Here is a 20151-nt window from a genome sequence, read left to right on the forward strand (position 1 = left end):
TAAAAGAGTGTTAGCAGTGAAAGTCCCTTTCTTGAAGTAACAAGAGAAATTTTGGATATATTCAGCACCCCCCTTCTCAGGGCTAGCTGCAACCACAGGGATTCTTTTCCTTGCATACCACTCTAAAAAGAGTGAAAGAATTGCATTCTTAATGTTATCCAGATACTTCAGTGCTTGCCTGAATTCCAGTAGATTAAAAAATGATGGCATGGTAAGGGACATGAGCAAAGGGAAGAGATGGGAGGGAGAGCAGTGCACTTCACTCTAAAGTTTGGGTTGAGTGTTTGCATTCACAGCCTGTTGTCAGCAGTCAGGCACTGCCTGGTCCGGGTGAGTGCCCCCAGTGTTTCTCCCTTAGAGCCCCACAGCCACAGCAGCACTGGGGGCTGCATCAGCAGTGCCTGTGGGAGAAACTGGGATCATCTCTTCAGGACAGCAGTGCTAAAGGTGGGAGAGCATCAGCATATGGTTTTGTGGAGCTGTGGGTACTGGGAAGCACAGAAGGCAGCTGGGACTTGACATTACGCTTAGCAGGCACAGCAGGGTGATGGGCATTGAAGTTACTGGTGTGAGGGAGGTGAAACAGTGCAGTGGTGTTGGTGTGTGCAGAAACACCTCAGTGACCAGCTTGTCTCCTCTTTAGATGACAGTCCTTCTCCTCCAGCACCTTTTGAACATCGCATCGTGAGTGTCAAGCAAACAGAGGTGACAACGAGCTACTCGGTGTGTCGGCACGAGGTGCTGGGGGGGTGAGTATCCCTGTGCCTGATGCTGTACTGCTCTTGGAGAAAAGCAGTGAGCTGGAGAGCTAGAGCTGGCTTCTTCAGATAGTCCCAGAGTGTGGGAGGCACATACAAGCTCACAGCTGCCAGAGCGAGCAGGTTCATCCTACAGACCTTTGGGCTTTCACAGACACTGTTAAATCAAGGGGTTTCCCTTGGTTTCTGTCCCACCTCCATTTTAAGATGCCTGACTGTCGTCTTGGATGACTGGTTTTTTCATTTGTTGTAATGATCCTGGCCTCATCTGGTGTCGTGGGAAAAACCTGTACCCTTAAGGCAGACAGATTCAGAGCATTTGAAGTCAACAAAGCCCATTAGAATTAGGTCAGGCAGCTTCCAAAAATCTTTTTTTTTTCTGTGCTGAACTGCACATTAAAGAAAGGAAGAAGTTATTATTATTTTGACCTTATGTTTATTTTGCACTCATAGGAAGTCTGCAGCTGCTTCAGCTTTTGTATTCTTGTATCCTTACTTATGTGACAAGAAGGCTTGATTTACACGTTGATCCACTTACAAATATGGCTTAGAATGGCTTATACTTATAATAAGTATAAGCAATATGATGCAATAGCAGGGAAGATGGTGTTTAGAAACCATTCCAGGGGGCATTAACGTATCTGCGTGACATGGGGGAGAATTTACAACGTGCAAGAAATGCAGTCTGTGGAGTGGCTACAGTTACTGGTCTTCTGGTCATTTAAAAAGTTATGAGATCAGGACAGAAATATCCTTGTTAATATACCCCCAGCCACACCAGTGAAGGACAGCAGGCGGGTACAGTTACAGGGCTGAACAAGAACATCGTCGGGTCATCGTGCCACAGCAAACGCAGCAATGAGGGGGGCATAATATTTTAATGTAAGCACTGAACAACTGGCTGGAAAGATAAAACTAATCCTTCCTAAGCTGAGAGAAAGAGGAGCTCCGTGCTGCTGGCCACCCGATTCCGTTCCCTTTGTACTGGGCTATTTTTGCCTCACGATAAGAATAGTTGTAGGAGAGGTTTCTGTGCTGGGCTGTGCTGAGCTGGTTTCCCGTCTTTTCCTTGGCATCCACAGGGGGCGTTTTGGGCAAGTCCACAAGTGCACGGAAATATCGACTGGTCTCAACCTGGCAGCCAAAATCATCAAAGTGAAAGGAGCCAAAGAGAAGGTAACCACGCTGCTGTGAGCCCGACTCTGAACCTGCCCTCACTGCCAGCACCTCAGCTCCACTCCCCTCAATCAGCACATGAGGAGCAGCTTGTGGTTGGGCTCTGTGAAACACTGTAAAGTCTGTCTTACTAAGGAGCAGCCTGGACTTTCTGTGACTGTTCCTCATCCCCGTGTTTGTGGCTAAACCTTCTGTCCACCTGAGACCTGTGTTGTAGCTGTTAATGGGCTTTACAAATAATTCTGTTTCAATATGTTGAAATTTAAGGAGGGTATTTTGCTCATTTTTTTGTTGCTTTGTTATTTTTTCCAGGAGGAAGTAAAAAATGAAATTAACATCATGAACCAGTTGAATCACGTGAATCTGATCCAGCTTTATGATGCTTTTGAAGCCAAAAATAGTGTCACTTTGATCATGGAATAGTAAGTTGAAATTATCTCAGGTATTGTCAGATGTTTGGGTTTTCTCAGGTCGCTAAAGGAAATAGGGGATGATAATTCTGAGGTGTGAAGAAGACTGGAGTGGTTTTCCAGTCTGAGAGAGACTTGTTCTCACTCTCAGAAGGAAAAAAAAATGTTTTAAATGGAATTTCTTCAGATTAAAAATCATATATTTGGCAAGATTGCAGTTTAAACAAATGATAAGAAAGGCAGCTGTCTTGAAGAGTATGAGCCAAATTACAAGGTGGTTCATGAACAGAACTTCCCAATGGTTCATTTTTCATTTAACTTACAGGCCCCAACATTGTCCCTAGATACCGAATTACATAGAAGTGTCATGAATAAATGAGATCTCAGAGAGAGAGTGAAGGTGAGAAACCCAGACAAGAGAAGTGAGATGTTTTAAGTGGAATTACAAAAGATATGGAGAAGATAGAAAGGTGATTAATTATACACATGGTCTGCCTCTGAATAATTTTAGGGTTAGTAAAAATGTCTCCCCCTTTGAAGCTAAATAAGAATTTTCATCTAGATCAAGTATGGGATTCACATAGGAAAACGAAGATTTCATGATGTATTCCTGTTGCCTTTTTCTGTGTAGTGGCACATTGCTTTACAAAAAATCTGAAGTTTTATAACCTAAAAACAGAGTTTCTGCTACAGAATGAACTTTTAATAACAATGAAGGGAAAAAAAATAAAAAATTAAATAAAAAATATAAATATAAGACATTTAAAATGTGTATATTGAAATATATACTTGAAGTTTTTACCTTGCAGAACCTTGTCAGAGCTCTATGTCTGACTAATTTTCTCCTTTGTGCAGGATGAAGTTCAATTGTCAGCTCATGCAAAATAGTTTTCAGTCTGAGATGTTTCATTTAGTAATTTTTATAGGTTGAAGACTTATTTTCTCTAGACTGAGATGAATGAATAATAGATACTTTGGTGCTTCCTATAGGTTCTTCAGGTCCCCATCTGATCCCCAGCTCATGTGGATTTGGGTTTGACATGTATCCCCCCCAAAAGTTAGTGACAACTTTTCCATATTTGCATTTAGATTGACACTTAATTTCACACAGAGAAATAAGTCTCTTGAAGTCATTGAGGCTACTGATATACTTTATATGGAATTTGTTGTTAGGACCCTCGCTCAATTACAGAGCCTAATTCCCAACTTGGAAATTAATCGAGCTAATGCAGAATTTTAGGGGGGTTTAACAATTTTCTGTGTCAAAATTTTAGTCTTGATGGTGGCGAATTATTTGACCGGATCACAGATGAAAACTACCACCTGACTGAGCTGGATGCCATCCTGTTCACCAGACAGATCTGTGAAGGAGTGCACTACTTGCACCAGCATTATATTCTCCATTTAGACCTGAAGGTCAGTTGTTTGTGCTCTCTGTGCTTTGGTGATGCTGTTTGGGTCACCACAGAGTCTCTAATTACAAAGTCACGGCTCATTTCATGGACTTATGTTGGAAAGGAACAGATTTAATGCAATAGTTACAACGAATTGAGGTCAAGAGATTGATCACTTTTTTTCCAGTGTCTATTCAGTAGTTTGCCTGGAATAGTGAAATGATCAGGATTCTGTGCTTTTGCCTCTCTTAAATCAGCAGCTTTTTATTCTGTGCAGTATTTAAACAATGCCCTTTTGTCACCAATTGAAAAAACCCCACCCAAACCCTCTTAGGCTGGAAATGCCTACAGTCTTCCCTCCATTTCCCCCACCTGCAACTGTATTTAAATCAATCATCTATTCACCTATTCAATCATCTTCCTATAGTTTGTACTTTTCACTGCCAGGAACCAACCTGCAGCAAAATGACAATGTTTTCCTAATGGTCCCTTAATAACTGAAATTTTTAAACAGAAATAGCAACTGTTTGGGTTTTTTCCCCTGCTTGTTTATACACAAACCTTACACAAGTAATATTAGACCCGATTGGCCTTCTGATAGTTCTGCAGTTGTAACAAGTTTGGATCCCATCACCCCCCACCCATCCCCACCTTGAAAAATATTCTCATTGGAAGAAAAATTCTTTTTGGGTGCATTTGACCTGATTCTTGTGGCTTTTTATGGAGGTACTTTATAGTTAAGGAGTAAATCCAGTGAGTGAGCCTCAAGCATCAGACTGACTTTACCATTTTACACAGAGAGCCTTTCTATTCCAAAATCAGTTTGTCATCTCTGGTGAAATACAGGAATGTTATTATACAGTAAAGCTTCTTTATCAGAGGTCCAAACCCAATCCTTTCACTAACTGAGTGTGCCTGTCAAGTCCTCCTCTTGTGATAGGAATAGAAGGAAAAGTACTATCCTAGAAATTACCTTTTACATGCTCTTTTACTAGATCTCTCTCTCAAACTTTTAACTTAAAATACCCTCTCTTCTTTTTGTAGCCTGAAAACATACTATGTGTAAATCACACAGGAAACCAGATTAAAATTATTGACTTCGGATTAGCAAGGAGGTAAGAGAGTTCAGTTGTGAATTTATTTTAAAAACCAAACCCAAATCAAATCCACAAACATCTGATATGGTTTTGGTAGTTCTTTCGAGGGGTTGTGTTTTGGTGGCTCTAAAATAATTCTGCTATGTGAATGAGCTAAGCATTATGCCTCTGCAGGCATGAGTTTTCTGCTGTGTGCATTAATTATCTAATTACTTTTTCAAATTACATATCAGTTGGATAAAGCTATACTGCTGTTCTAATTATCTCAAAATTATTCCCCATGTAAAGCTTTTACTCTGGGGACTCCGTGAAGGCTCTCGGAGACTTCTTGACTGCTGGGCTTCGTTGTGCAGGTTCTAGTTGTAGAAATTATCTGCTAAACTCTTTACATAGCTGAGTAAGTTGATTGAAGGAAAAAAGTGGGAAAATTGAAGGAAAAAAGTTTGAGCCATGCCATGTGAAACAGGAAACCCTCGAAGAAATATGGACTTTTCTCCATTCTTTTGCTTTGCGTGCGTGAGTTTGTTAAAGGAAAGCTGTGAGAGCATGAGTCAATTGCCCTGGAGTACAAAGGAATTATTTCCATTAGTACACCAGTAAGAACAATAACATTCATCTGTTTATTTTCTAACCCCTTGAGGCTTTTCTTAAGCCAAAAGCTGGTACATTCATGCATATATGTACTTATGTGTGTGTATGTATTATCTGTTCGAGGACTTTGTTTCCATAAAATACTTCTGAAGGAAAAGAAATGTACACATTGAGTTTGTTTGTTTGTTTGTTTGTTTGTTTAAAATTGGGAGGGTAAAGATACAAACTGCTACTAAAGCAGTTTTGAAAACAAGATCCTCCAGGAAACAGAGATTTAAAAGCAGTGCTTTAATGGTTCATTCTGTCTGTACACAGATGTAACTCCAGCTGCCATCAGTGACAGTTGCTACTGGTTCAGTAACAATTCTGGTTTAAAATGTTATTGGTTCAGTACTGGTTAAAAAAAGGTTACTGGTTCAGTAACCTTTCCATTTTAAGCAATAGAACTTAACAATTTACCCCCTATGTGATATCACTGTTTAACTTGTTACAAGCCCAAATAATCCTCTTCAGAGTCCCACCTTAGTTATATTGTGTTCATGTCTGTGATACAGATGTGATATAGACCTTTACCCTGAGCTGTAACTGGTACATCCCATAAGCAAATACTCTCCAAACCTTTTGTAACCGAAGCTGCTTTATTTGTTTTATGTTGGACAACATCTGCTGGAAAGCATCCTGTAGTGCCTGGCAGAGAGTGGAGCTGCTACCACTCTGTGGGGGAGGCCTTTGCAGGCTTTAGTGTCCTTGGTCCTCCTCCTGGTTTTGCCCTGGCATTGGGATGGGTGATGGTATGTTCACCTGAGGTCACCTCAGTGCTGTCCCAGTGGCCTGGGAGTCAGCTCTGCTCCCTCAGCCCTGTTCACACAAAAAGCCCTGCCTTGTTTTTCCCTCTGTGAGATGTGTCCCCAGCCCGTGCTCGGCACTGATGTCTTTTTCTTCCAATAAAGGTACAAACCTTGTGAGAAACTGAAGGTTAATTTTGGGACTCCAGAGTTCTTGGCCCCTGAAGTGGTGAACTATGACTTTGTTTCCTTCCCAACAGACATGTGGAGTGTGGGGGTCATCACATACATGTTGTGAGTAACCCTGGGAGGGGTCGTGGTGATGAGGGGTCTGCAGGGCAGGAATGAGCAGCCACTGAGCCCCTCTGGCTGTGATTCCTCCTGATTAATTCTGTTAAACCAGCTTTTAGCACAGAGGCACTTCACTGTGTGTACAAAGTCTCTAAACAACAAATAATCCTTTTGCCCAATATGTAAATGTTCTTCTCCTTTACCATCTTAAAATGGGTCAGGTCTTTTTTCACTTGGAAAAGCTGCCCAAAACAAGTGAGAATTTCCATTTTGACTGTGTTTTTTAGGACTTGAATTAATTTTAAAATTTGCAATCTGAGCATTTTATTAGTTTAGACTTGGTGTGCATCTGCACAGGAGAATTAGTATAATGGTTTTAGGCCATGGGTCTGAAAAGTGTCTTGTCATGAATAGGGCTAAAACTTTTCTCTGATACCTGGATGGCAGCCATGGACAGCCTATCTGTCCAAAGTCTCTGCCTTCTGATGAGCTTGCTTTTCATCCCAGAATCTTTCACAAGTGTTTTCTGTGGACTGGATACATTTCTGGTGTAAGTTTGTATGTTAGCCAAAATCCAACTGAATGAAGTAAGAAATGATGGAAGCAATAAATCTGGGCTTAGAGACTAATGGAATAAAGTAATCTATTGTTCAGAATTCTGTTTAATTCAAGCCACATATGGATATGGGCCTTGATTTGGGAAAGCTCTTGAGTCCCCCTAGCTTTCCTAGCTGGGAAAGCACTGAAGGATGTTCGTAGATCCCATGGAATCCATTTCCTTGGGAATCTAGGAACAGCGCTCCCTGACAAGCCAAGTGAACTGCTAGAGAGTGACACTAAAATTACAACATATTATTGCCCCAAAATGTTGGCTTATCTTGGCAGGGACTGAGAAGTGGAACCCTCCATAGCTGAGAGCCTTTCCTCTCCATGAGCTAACAACAGTTACAAAGGAGAGTATTCATAGAAGGAAAAACATATCTTGCATATGATAACTCCTCTTCTCCCCTCCCCTTCTTTGTTTTTTTTAAGGCTTAGTGGCCTGTCCCCATTCCTGGGAGAAACTGATGCAGAGACAATGAATTATGTGCTCAATTGCAGCTGGGATTTTGATGCAGAAGCATTTGAACAGCTCTCAGAGGAAGCTAAAGACTTTATTTCCAGACTACTCGTGAAGGAGAAAAGGTACTTCTGTGTCTGATCATGAGGATAGTAGCACCTAATGACCTTAAGTTCCTATCAGCCAATTGTTCAGATTGCAACCAACAATGTGACATTTTTGTATGCTGTATCTGGGCTTACTGGGCAGTTCCTCAGTGATTCAGAAGCCCCTATTTAAAAGGAAAGTGTCTGTGTACCCTACTGAGGAAAACTGTTTTTCGCAGTAGAGAAACAGAACACAGGAAATCTGGAAGGATTTGCAGTGTAGGAATCTGTCTCTGAAGCTTTTGCTTCTCTGAGCAAAAACTATTTCTATTGTTGCTCTGGATTCTCACAAGCCCTGACACAAATTGCAAAAATGCCTCTTGAATGTCATGGAGGATAAATGGAAGCTGCAGCTGTGAAAATGTGCATTGTTCTCTTCTAAAGTGGTCTACAGGCATTTGGGAGATATTAACGAGCGTTTGACACTTAACTCTGCATGTGGTTTCTTAGTCTTGGCTCCACTGAGATAAAATGCACATGTGAAACAACAGGAGAAATGAGGATGATGTTGATGTCAGATCATGGCTGTGGGGTTGATTGAGTAGAGAAATTTTTCTCTTGCCAAGTGGTGATATCAAACTAATCAAACCAGGAAATGATGCATACAGTAAAACAGATTGTGTGTTTGAGGGGAATTCAGAGGAGTGCTTAGAATATTAACAACTTCCAGATCATTACCTAAATCAGACAAATCAGTTCTAGTACTAATTCCATTTTGAATAATAAATCCTATGAAAAGCAAAGAAGAAACTGAAATTTTCCATATTGCCAGTAGGAGAGAACAAATGAGTTTTTCTCAGGCTGTGATGATGATTTGCTATGAGACTTTAAACTCTGCTTTGGAGTCCTCAAATTTTCTGTGCAATGGGAATTGGAGTTCCAGAGGGACACTCTGCAAAGTCTGGTTAGAAGCTGTGAATGAAAGGACTAAGATTGTCATCAGTGAGTTGCAAAGACCAACAATTAGCTGGCCCAGTTGTTCACAAGATGTGTGGCAGCCCAGCTCTCCTGCAGACCAGGAACCTTTGCCATGCTGGGACAGTGGGCCTGGCCTTGTGCAAGACCTTTACTTCCCTCCCCTGACTGCTGAAATCAGGGCTGAGCAGGCAGGAGTCATCGGAATTTGTGTTTTCAGTGACAGCTCAGGCAAAGCTCGGGAGTTAGGCATAGGCTTTTGTTTTGAAAAAGGCAAATTGATGTTTTTTCTCAACACCTCTACCTCAAGGTTTCCTTTATTACCATTTATTTCCCAAAGCTCTTAGGATAGGCCAGGGCATTTTGGGCCCATTGTTGGATATCAGGATATAACCTGTGCTCAGCTTGATCTAAGTTTAGGGTGAGGAGACAATTGTGCTTTTTAAATATGAGGCACAGAATAAGCCTATCAGGACAGAGAGATAACACCACAAATGTTATTCTTCTGTTAGCAAAGTTCTGCATTTGCATAATAAAATGATAAATACACGGATGAACTTAACCACAGCTCAGCCAACCCACTGCAGACCCACCAGCAGCTCTTCACCCCGCTCACCCCTCGGGCTGGAGAGGGCAGGATGTTGTCAGGATCCCATGCACTGGGGTTCACATCATCTCAGGAAGCATTTTCACTGGTGGTCATTCATTAGAGGCAGTTTCTTTGTCAGGGGCACTGAGAGAATGGCAGCAAGGGTGGCTGGGCTGACATGGCAGGTTTGCTCCCCTCAGCTGCCGCATGAGCGCGACTCAGTGTCTGAAACACGAGTGGCTGAACGACCTTCCCGCCAAGGCCAAGAAGTCCAAGCTGCGCCTCAAGTCCCAGTTGTTGCTGCAGAGTTACATGGCTCAGAGGAAATGGAAGGTGAGGAGACAAAGTCTGGCAAATCTACTTCCAGAGGGAAAATCAGCTCAGCACGGGCAGAGCCATTCCCTCCTTTTGTGTGTCGGCTCACTTGTGCCCACAGGCTTCTTTATTGTAAATATGAGTTGAGAAGTCTATTTTCATTTGTAAATTAAGTATTTTGTCCTGCAGAAGGGTATTGCTTCTATTTTTAGCACGTTTGGTTTCAATTTTCACTATTTCTGATTGGTGTTTAGGAGTTTTACTTTTTTTTCCCTGCAGGTTCAGAGGCCTCAGGTGCTACTTAGCTTATATTAAATGTTCTTTCTCATTATACTTTTTCCACTGACAGTAGTTGCATTCATCTGTTGTCAGTATTGAGTAGAGTTACAACATAAGGCAGTTTGTGCCTTCCAAAGTAGAAGTGTGGGAGAGAGAAAAAAAAATTAGCTTTAAACCCATCCAGAGAATTCTTCCAAATCTTTCTGATAACCTCAAGCTCCTTCTGAACTACATTTTTATGAAGAAGTGATAGGTAATAATCTGTGTTGGAGTCTCTATTAGATTGTAGATAATTGATCTAATGATTTCATTTATTTGCTTGTTTTTGATTATTTATTTCTTTATTATCTTATTTAATTATTTGATTCATCTATTATTTAATTGAAAGATGAACACAGTGATCTTGTTAGAAAGAAGCCTGTGGAAATGGAAGGCAAGCTCAGTGAGGACCATTTCCTTCTCTTTTTGTCACTGGGGAGTTGCCATTCCTTGCCAAGGAGTTAAACCAGAGGATTACACTTTTTCCAGTCCCACACTTCAGCTGTTTGGTGACAAACTGCTGCACTTACATTTTAAAAAAATACATAACCTAAAGACCTTTCACTGTACAATGCATAATAGCACTGCAGACCTTCACAGTACCAGCAGAACCAGTGGTTCAGCACTGCAAAACACACCAGGTGTGGGTCACTAGAGGGAAGTGGATTTACCAGGGAGAAAAATCCGTGTCAGCTGCAGAGAAGGTCCTTGCACTCACACTTGGACTGTTCTGTTCTGTTCACAGAAACATTTTTATGTGGTGGCTGCTGCTAACAGGCTGAAGAGACTTCAGAGTATGTCTGTCAAGCTTGCATAAGGTTGTGTGAAGCATCCACCACTCTTGGAGATGGACACGAAGCCATGAAAGAAGGACTCATATCTTCAATAATTTCTACCCCTGTTTTATAACATAAGGTTTTGGGACTGTCCTCCTCAATTATTTTGTGTGTTAGTGCTAAGGTGCCAGAAGTGCCTCAAGGAAGAGGCACTGAAATAATGATTTCTAAAAGCAGAAGCTACTTTGTTTTTTCAAGTTTTGAGTTTTGTAAGTAGTGGTGGAAAAACGTGGCTGTCACTGGGGCTGACTTCTTGCTGAAGGCTTTGATTCTGCAGAGTGGTGTTTACACCACAAAACCCCTGGTCAGTTTTCTGGTTTCTCACACCAAGCATGGGATCTCTGAAGACTTTCTTACTGAGTGGTGTATGTTATTTTTAGAGAATTGCTACAACAGTGGCACAACTTCTTTGTCAGGTGCTTGTTACTTAGAACAAGGTAACTGATACCCTTTTCTTCTGCATTTCTTTCAGAAAGATTATTTCCCCCCCGCCCCAACATGATAGGTTTGAGTGGTTTTGGTTGTTTTGTTGTTGTTGTTTTTAATCTACTCTCTCCTTTAGAAAAATAATCACTGCATAGTTAGGAACTATGAGGAATCCTGGTTTGAGGCAATTTAAGTTAGTCCATTGCTGCTGTTTCTTATGGCAAGTGGAATTGAGCTGAACTGATTGAACTTCTGGAAGGACATATGTGAAACTGCCACAAATACAAATCATGTAATGACCACTGGGTCTGTGCAAGAAGATCTCGTGCTGTACAGAAGAGATTTCCAGATACAGTTTTGTATATATTTAAAACTTTTAAGTGCTTCTCATTGGCTGTGACTGCAGCCCTTAAGTTTATAAGTTTTAGTTTGAGGATTTTTTTCTCCTCTCTGAAAATTTTAATGAAGCCTGAGAAGCTGATATGGTGTGACATGCAAAATAGGTTTTATTTCTAATAGGTTCAGTGACAGGGATGTGTTGTCAGACTCTGCCTTTAGTCCAGTTAGGAGGTTGAAGCCCTTTTTTTCTCCCCACTTTGCTCTTGAACATTAAGTGTTTTCTTCACAGTACTAACTTATTTTGGATTTTAAACTTTTTTTTTTTCTGATGTATAGAGTGGGAGCCACTTAAAATCTCTCAGATAGAAGTATAACATTATTTATTAAACCTGTGGTTTCCTGTTGTAGATTCTGCAAAACTCAGTGTGAGCTGGATGGTTTCTTAGGAGAAAGGGAAACTAATACTATTAAAACTATCTTCCCAGCAAAGGCATCTGTAAAGCTTCCTTGAACATTATGGAATTTCACATCCCTTGAATTAGCAGAAGTAGTGTTTGTTGCTAATAAAGAGGTTGGTAAGACTGGCTTATCCCAGTCTAGTTATCTTTTCCTCTCAGCTGCTTCTCACTTTGTACAGTCCCAACTTCTGCAGCATTTCCAGAACTGGGACAAAGAAGAATTATTAAACCCAAATCAAACAATCTTGATAGTTTATCACCTTCTATGAAGGTCCACTTTTGTTCATGTTTTCCTTCCACAGCAGTTCTGCATATTAAATGTGATTATATTCATTGGTCTGTATATTTCTGAATTAATACTAATAAATTTCATGAAAGTGGAACAAGCCTGTATTCATCAGTTTTGGTTTAAATCCCACTGCCAAACCAACCTGAAAGCATCTCTTTGTAGGTTTTAAAAATGGAATGCTAATGGATGGGATTCTCTCCTCATGTCAGACATTTTGTCACAGCTCTTATTCTTTGTGGGTAATTATCCTTTATTTTCTCTGCACGTCAAGAATTTGAGTCCATTCCCTAATGTCACCTGTAATGAAGTTAGCTCTTGCTAATTAAAGTTGGCTTCAAGCAATCTCCCTTTTTTGATGCATTGGGAGAAGTGAAAGTGGCCAGGAAGTTTAAATTTTCCAATTAGTATGTGCTGCTTCTAAGAAGGTAACACAGAGATGCTCTCTGCTGTCTTGTACGTATTTCCTCTCTATTTTCTACAAAGAGAAGGTGCCTCTGGCCAGCAGGATGACTACTCTGTTTCTAACATAAAGGAATCCCTTTAGATTGGGCAGCCATCCCCTGGTTCTGCAGTACAGTGGGACCCACCTCTGCAGCCTGAGGGGATGTTTTCACCATGTCCTGTGCATTTTGCTTTGGGATCTACAGAAAGCTTAAGGGATGAACCACAGGTGACCTGTGAGTCACTGGAACAGTACATGACAAAAAAACCCTGGCCCCACTGATATCTAATTAATGATACCAACTATTGTAATCTTGGTGTGATCATGTCTCATGTGAGCAGGGAGTGTGCACAGGAGGGAGACATTTGGCAGGGCATTAAAATACTTTTAAGAAGCTCAGGTGGGTGCAGTGTTTCAAATCTTAAATGCTCAGACTTAAGATAATTTATCTTGTTTCATATGGACACTTGGGGCTTTTGGGTTTCTTTTGAAATGAGTGTTTATGAAAGTTAACTTCTCTTTGTACATCCCAGCCAGAAAACATGCAACAGAAATGGAACGAAGACCTGGTTTGGTTTTGTTACAGTTACATCAGGCCTGCACTGCTAAAAGTAATGATTTTTCCTCAAAAAGTAGTAATAGCAAATTACAATTTGAGTAGCTGGGATGACAGTGTAGCATCACAGAAGTTGCCTCCACAAACTACTCTCTCCTCTTCTCTAAGTTTATGACTGTGAGACACAAAAAAACCCTGTTACCCAGTCAAGATCCTTGTCACCTGGATATCTTCCCTCTAAAAACACAGGCACCTCCTGTGAGTCTTTTACTTTGTGTTTTAAGTCATGTGCCAAGAACATGATGTCATAATACAAAGCTTTTCCTTCCAGTACTTTATTGTTTCTTGCAATATTTGGGACCCCTTTATAAAAGCACAAGAGACTTCATTCCCATACACATGAAAATAAGTCAAATTCGGTTACTAAACAGTATTTCTTCAACAGTAAAAAAATAAAAGCAATTTAAAAAAAAAAATCTTAACTTCTCTGCTGGCTTTGCAGTTTAACAAGGCACCATTAGTCCCCTCCCTCTTATTTCACTGACTGCTTCCAGCCAAGGGCTCAAGGGCCTGTAACTTATAACTTATTTACGCTTAAAGTAGCATTAGAACGTAGCATTAGAATGTTCCCTGCTTCTTGCAGCAAGAGAATGAAGCTATTTTACCCCCTTAATGCCAAAGCTGCTCAGGTACCAACCACGTGAGTAGTCAAAGACAGGCTTCCTGTAAAATCACCTCAATCCTAGTGTCATTTTATTAAAAATAACATTCTTCAGTACTTAAAAGCTAAATAAGGTAGCTGGCTACCAGGCAGCCATCACTCATGCTACTGGAACTACTGTTAGAGCACAGGGAGAGTTAAGATTAAGAGCAAGCAGCAGTTGCATTACTGGGTGGCATTACAGAGGCAGTACTATTTGTCTCTCGTGCCTTAGCAGCATTTTCCAGGATTTTCTTTTTCCATTCTTCATAGTCCTGCTTTGTTTCAGTCTTTGGCCGTTTATGTGGCTTCTCCTCATCATCTTCAGATCCTGTGAGGGAACAAGAAAGTCCATGACAGGCCATCATGGGCCACGTGTTGGTGGGAATAACTGTGGCAGTGAGCACAGACACAGGCAGGGAGTCTGTCCCTGTGTTATCTAATCCCATGGTTTGCTGCTCCTCTCACCTGCTGGAACAGTCTCCTCTTCACCTTTGTGTCTGAACAGAACAGTTATCCTTAATTCTACTAGGATTACTCAGTATAAACTCCATTATCCTTCTGCCAGCTTCTCTTCATCCTTCCATAGCCAATGGATGGAGGATGGAGTGAGCTGCTGTGAACCTGAGATTATGGCCTATCCCACAACTAAAATACTGACCAGCTCAGGACTACTCTGGTGAGGTGATTTTCATTCCTAGCTGAGCACAACTTACCATCTTCCTGCTCACAGTGCTCCAGGCAGGTCTGCAGGCTTTCAGGTGTCTCTGCAGCCAGTGGAACATCTTCTTCTAAAAAAAATAAGTAAGTTGCTTTACTTCTGAGTGGTGTTTGGGGCCCCAAGGGTGGCCTACATGTAATTCCTAGATAGCAGTGCCACCTTCCAAAAATAATGTCACCCAGTCAGAGCAGGTCCAGACTGATGCTCAAGCTCTACATGGAGAGGTGCCAGCACACTTGAAGGGTTGCATGGACTGACTGAATGCTTTAATTAGGTTGCTAATTAGCAGCAAACTGCTGCTGCATTTGTATCCACAATGATCCACTATGTTCATTGCCCAAAATCTACCCCTCTAGATTACTCTGGTGGGATTATCAGTTATTTTTTCCCCTTCTATTCCATTTCCACAGTTTGTATTATAGATACCCACAACATCCACGGGGCTGTCAGTGTGTACAGATACAAGATCTTCCCTGCACTGGTACAGAAACTCCCAGCTGCCTTTAGCTGCTTTAGTGGTGGGGTAAGGTTTGGGGTTTTATAGGGCACTGTACTGTGGGAAGGTCCGTGCCTGGGAGAGAGCAGCAGCTTTTGGTTTAGGTTCAGGCAGCACGTTCCACAAAACTTCAGGATATGAAGCATGAAGATAGGGTGAAGAAGGGTTACTCTCAGTGGGAAAGTCAGAGTGAAAGCCTGGGAAAGGAAAAAAGAAGAGAAGTAAGAAGCAGCAGATATAAGGACAGGAGGGTGTGGATCATATTTTAGTCTTTTTCCTCCAAACAAAGGGAGTGGAGAGAACTGCAAGCTTAACCACAGGTAAGAATGGTTCCTCAGGTCTGCTCACTGTATGTGGACAGATGGTGTCATGGAATGGCTCAGTTATTACCAGAAGAGCAAGGCTTATGCTTGTTAATGCTGCAGTGGGGAAAGGAAAGCACAGAAGTGAGTCAGTCAGAGCATGATGTTTGTGTTAATATGTGTCATGTTGCCATGTTAACGGGATGCAGAAAGCAAGAAGGAGGAATCCAAGATGGGTCAGGTAGTATGGGAAGCAGGGAAGAAATTGCAGCAGCAGACACTGTAAGGAGCAGAGAAGAGAGGAAAATACTTATTTTTGGCCTTTCTGCATGCTAAGCTATTGTGACTTCCCCAGAAACAATGACTGTGAGTGGGAACTGGGCTGCAGGAAACATGATGAAATGGATTGGGCAGATGTGGCTGAAAGGGGACAGCTAGAAGTGATCAGAATGAAATCATCAGTGGAACAGGATGGGGAACTGTGAGGCCATGGGATGGGTGTGCTGTCTTACAGGGATAAAGGCAAAGACTTACTCCTGAGGTGCTGGCTTATCTTCTCCAGCTGATTGCACAGCCGGTCAAATATTGCTCTTTTCACTCCAGATGTAGCCACCATTTTAGTTTTGTCCACTTTTAGCTTCAAACACCTACAAGAGAGAGTTGTTACCTCTGTAGAAAGCAACACTCCAGCAACTATCACTTATGTGAGGTGATAATTGCTGTACCAACACTGCCTGTGAGAAAGAGAAAGGCAGGCCTGTGTTTTTGTCCTACCTATCCTTGTCTCACTCAGAAATTTGCTTAAAAAAAACAGACCCCTACAGTACTCAGTCAATACAGCTCAGGAATTGAAACTCAGGGTGAGTTCAAGTTACATAAGGAAATTGTATTAGGAAAAAGTATTTTTCAAATTTTCAGGGAACCAGGACAAAGTCCCACTACTGCAAAAAGCTGAATGAGACCCCTGTGTCAAAAGAACCTTTTTCAGGAGCTGTGCAGCTACACAGTCCCTGCACTGCTAAGATTACAAGGTGTAATGCTGAGGAAGATCGTTGCACACAAGCAAATTCTTGCCAAGTGCTGGCTGAGTCACACAGCTCTTCCTGATCCAGGCCTACAGCTATCAGAGCCATCTCCAAAGGCAGAGCACCCTGAGGATGTGATGGTGTAGGCTCAGGGCTTTTCCTTCTCCAGAACAGCTGTTTCTCGGTGCTCAGAAGTGAGCTGGGGACCATTCTTACACCTTGAGCTCTATTTCACCAAAATCCATGTAACTTTCTGCTTTGTGTAATGTAGGTTGGAGACTTCACTGCAAAGAAAGACCTGGTTTGCCACAGCTGTCCCTACTTTCAGGAGCGGGGTAGCAGCATATGCTAAGCAGGACCCTAGATGAAGCAGCTGCTTAGATTGTTCAGTGTGTCACCAGGCATTTCAGGCTGAAGAAGATCCCCCAGCTACACTCACCTGCATGCAGTGAATAGTGAAGCTGTTAAAAAGAGTGGTTTTGAGAAATCAAGGTCCATCCTCTGTGCTTCAGAAAGGCTGGATTCATACCTAGAGAACAGCAAGGGATAATTGGACACTGCATTTGCCTCAAATGAAGCTGCTGAAATACATCTGTCATGTGGGACTCAGCAGTTGAATGAGTCTGATGGACCACTTGGGCCTTTGCAACCCAGTCAAGCAGAAACAGCTGCTACTGGCTGAGAAGAGCAAAAGAGACCAGGAAAAAGAAGGGGATTGGGATGACCTCCTCTTTTTGAATTAAAGGTATTTTAAATTGGGGATCTGGATGGAGGCATGTCAGTAAAATCTGTTTCTTGTGCTCCCCATCCACACAGTACTTTTAGCTCTACACTACACCTAAAAATTACAAAAAGATGCTTTGCATAAATCCATCCTACAAGAGAGGGCAGCATTATAGTTTCTTGTATGCTGCACAGATGTGTATGTTACACAGATGGAGGCTTAAATATAGAAAACGACATAGTGAATGTGCAGCACTGAAGAATTTAACTTTTTATTGTTCCACCTGTCCCCAGGCTATTTTTTTCCAGTCTGTAAGAAGCATCAACAAGCATGCCCAGCCTTTATTCATTGACCTAGCAGCATTTAAACATGCTATAAGGGTGACAGCACAGCAGAACAGCCCTTCAGGGACTGCTCTGGTTAAAGTAGATATTATGGAATAGAAAATTTTAGTTAACTCTCTTGAATCCACTGAAGTGTTCTACCTATTTGTTTTGCAGGTAATGTGCATTTTAAGAGATCTGTGTCTCCAGAAGGGAGGATTTCTCTCTACTGAGCATTACTTCTGAACTGTGCTGTGATCAGCAGTTAAATGGATGACACTGATGCTAAGGACAAATATGGGGACTAAGAGTGCTGTATTTTTTACACTATTCCCAGCTGAACAGTCAGACAATGACTTACTGAGATTCACAGACTAAGTCTTTCTTTCATGTATTCTAAAAAGTGGCCTGGATCATGGCTGAATTGGCAATGCTAAGAACTCACCTCACTGCTCCAGTCAGTGAGGAATATCTGCCCCTTCCAAACATCAAGCTCTTTACACATCTAATGAACAAAGAATCTTACTAGAGTTTACCACGAGAGCTTCCTCACCTCTGAAGTATTTCTGCAGCCATGTTCACTGCCTCTGTGCAGCAAAATTGCACAGCCAAGTCTCGCATTCCCAGCCTGGGGTTCACCTCCAGCAAACACTCCAAGGACTTCATAGAGTTCTGGTAGGTGTTCTTGTTCAACCCGGAGAGTTTAACACAGTAGCTCTTTCAAGAAGACAAACCCCAAGAATTAGCAAGATTCCTTCCTGACATCTTAATCAAGCAATCAACACAACACCATAAAGTTCAATTGCTACATTAAACAAATTTGTGCAATGAATAATTGCACACTTTGACTGCACACAGAAAGATTAACCACGTAGGAATGGCACAGCTTTTAACACAGTGATATCTTTAGACCATTTCACTGGAAACAAGGTTTGATATTTCCATATAATGTGACGTGTCCCTTTTATCACAACATGGTTAAAAACAAGGATTAGCAAAATCTGGGCAACTTGAAGACATGAGCATCACCTTCCTGCTACTCCTCATGGGGTCAGGTCCAATTAAATTCTCCTCTGTCTGTAAATGGACAACGATGAACATCTTGTGCCAGGCATTATTTTTGCAGGTTTGCAGGTGGGGGTTTATGGTACCTCTACAGAGAGGGATTCCTTGGAGCCCCTGCTTCCCTCCCACAGTAAAAGGGATAGATCTTAAATTTAACATCCCTGCTAGTAATTTATTTGTTACTGAAAGAGCTGAAATTATACCAAAGCAAACTCAACTTGAGAAGTGACTATGACACTGATCTCAATTTGCCCTGTTTCAAATTCTGAACAGTGAAAGCTCTAACGGTGTCTAGCAGCACACTAGTAAGTCAATTATTATTTCCCTTTCCTGCTCCCAGCATACACTTCACAGAACAATGATTTCAGTGGACTAACACAGAATGCACTGACAGCCACCACATCTTACTTTGTCAATCGGTTGTTTCATGAAACTCGCCGCCAGGTCCAGGCACATCACAGCGCTGCTCGTCGCCGTCATTTGAGCCATTAACCCCGTGCACTTCACCTGGGACAGCCGCAGATACTCCTCGGCTTTCCTGCAAAACACAAAGCCCTCGTTAACAGGTACGAGACAGTAAGAATGCGCGGACGGGACCCGCTCCCAGGTTTCTCAGCCCAGCTCCCCGGCTGCAGCACACGCTCGGGGACCAGGTGGTGTGTTCTCTGGTGATGAGCAGCGGGATTGCACTGCGGGGTCAGCCACCTTTCACCGACCCCGCCTGCCTTGGGGTCCGCGGCTCCACCACACCCACAACCGGACAGCGCTGTGCGGGGGTGCGGAGCCGGGGGTAGACGGCGCAGAGCGTGTCCCAGATCCCCGCAGTGTGTGTCCCGGTGTCCCCCACCCCGCAGTGTGTGTCCCGGTGTCCCTGATCCCCGCAGTGTGTGTCCCGGTGTCCCGCACCCCGCGGTGTGTACCCCGCTATCCCTGGTCCCCGCGGTGTGTGTCCCGATGTCCCGCACCCCGCGGTGTGTGTCCCGGTGTCCCCCACCCCGCGGTGTGTGTCCCGCTATCCCTGGTCCCCGCGGTGTGTGTCCCGGTGTCCCGCACCCCGCAGTGTGTGTCCCGGTGTCCCGCACCCCGCGGTGTGTGTCCCGGTGTCCCCCACCCCGCAGTGTGTGTCCCGGTATCCCAGATCCCCGCAGTGTGTGTCCCGGTGTCCCGCACCCCGCGGTGTGTACCCCGGTGTCCCCCACCCCGCGGTGTGTGTCCCGGTGTCCCGCACCCCGCAGTGTGTGTCCCGGTGTCCCTGATCCCCGCAGTGTGTGTCCCGGTGTCCCCCACCCCGCGGTGTGTGCCCCGCTATCCCTGGTCCCCGCAGTGTGTGTCCCGGTGTCCCCCACCCCGCGGTGTGTGTCCCGGTGTCCCCCACCCCGCGGTGTGTGTCCCGGTGTCCCGCACCCCGCGGTGTGTGTCCCGGTGTCCCCCACCCCGCGGTGTGTGTCCCGGTGTCCCGGTCCCCGCGGTACCCGAGCAGGGCGGTGCCGCTCAGCCCCAGCCTGGCCGCCATGTCCCTCACGGCCCCGCGCTCCATGGCCCGCCGCGCGCTGCCCCGCGCGCGCCGCCCCGCGACTGGCCGGCCGGGCCGTCAATCATCGGCC

The 20151-nt window shown here is 43.3% G+C and overlaps 2 protein-coding genes across 5 annotated transcripts in view; one reads left to right on the plus strand and one right to left on the minus strand.

Moving 5' to 3' along the window:
• The window catches only part of LOC135422169 (myosin light chain kinase 3-like), a 38839-nt gene extending 26545 nt beyond the window's left edge, over nt 1-12294 (plus strand). For both annotated transcript variants that reach the window (XM_064671193.1, XM_064671194.1), the window contains 9 exons: nt 644-749; nt 1841-1934; nt 2247-2356; nt 3619-3760; nt 4783-4853; nt 6377-6505; nt 7535-7687; nt 9413-9545; nt 10591-12294. In XM_064671193.1, the coding sequence (XP_064527263.1) occupies nt 644-749; nt 1841-1934; nt 2247-2356; nt 3619-3760; nt 4783-4853; nt 6377-6505; nt 7535-7687; nt 9413-9545; nt 10591-10662 (1010 nt within the window). In that variant the 3' untranslated portion in view covers nt 10663-12294. The remainder of the gene's footprint in view (nt 1-643; nt 750-1840; nt 1935-2246; nt 2357-3618; nt 3761-4782; nt 4854-6376; nt 6506-7534; nt 7688-9412; nt 9546-10590) is intronic.
• A 1202-nt stretch (nt 12295-13496) lies between these two features.
• ORC6 (origin recognition complex subunit 6) lies at nt 13497-20120 on the minus strand. Of its 3 annotated transcripts, XM_064671196.1 has the most exons (8): nt 20020-20120; nt 18956-19085; nt 18036-18199; nt 16875-16964; nt 15945-16057; nt 15184-15305; nt 14608-14682; nt 13497-14222 (listed from the first exon to the last, which is right to left on the minus strand). In XM_064671196.1, exons 1-8 carry the CDS (start codon nt 20082-20084, stop codon nt 14091-14093), a joined length of 891 nt encoding a protein of 296 aa, XP_064527266.1. In that variant the 5' UTR covers nt 20085-20120; the 3' UTR covers nt 13497-14090. The 3 variants fall into 3 exon arrangements, with proteins under 3 accessions (XP_064527266.1, XP_064527268.1, XP_064527269.1); XM_064671198.1 differs by lacking the exon at nt 15184-15305; XM_064671199.1 differs by lacking the exons at nt 13497-14222; nt 14608-14682 and having other exon boundaries at nt 14689-15305.
• Between the last annotated feature and the right edge of the window lie 31 nt (nt 20121-20151).

This window comes from Pseudopipra pipra, chromosome 14 (assembly GCF_036250125.1).
Source record: "Pseudopipra pipra isolate bDixPip1 chromosome 14, bDixPip1.hap1, whole genome shotgun sequence".
NCBI classification, from domain to species: Eukaryota; Metazoa; Chordata; class Aves; order Passeriformes; family Pipridae; genus Pseudopipra; species Pseudopipra pipra.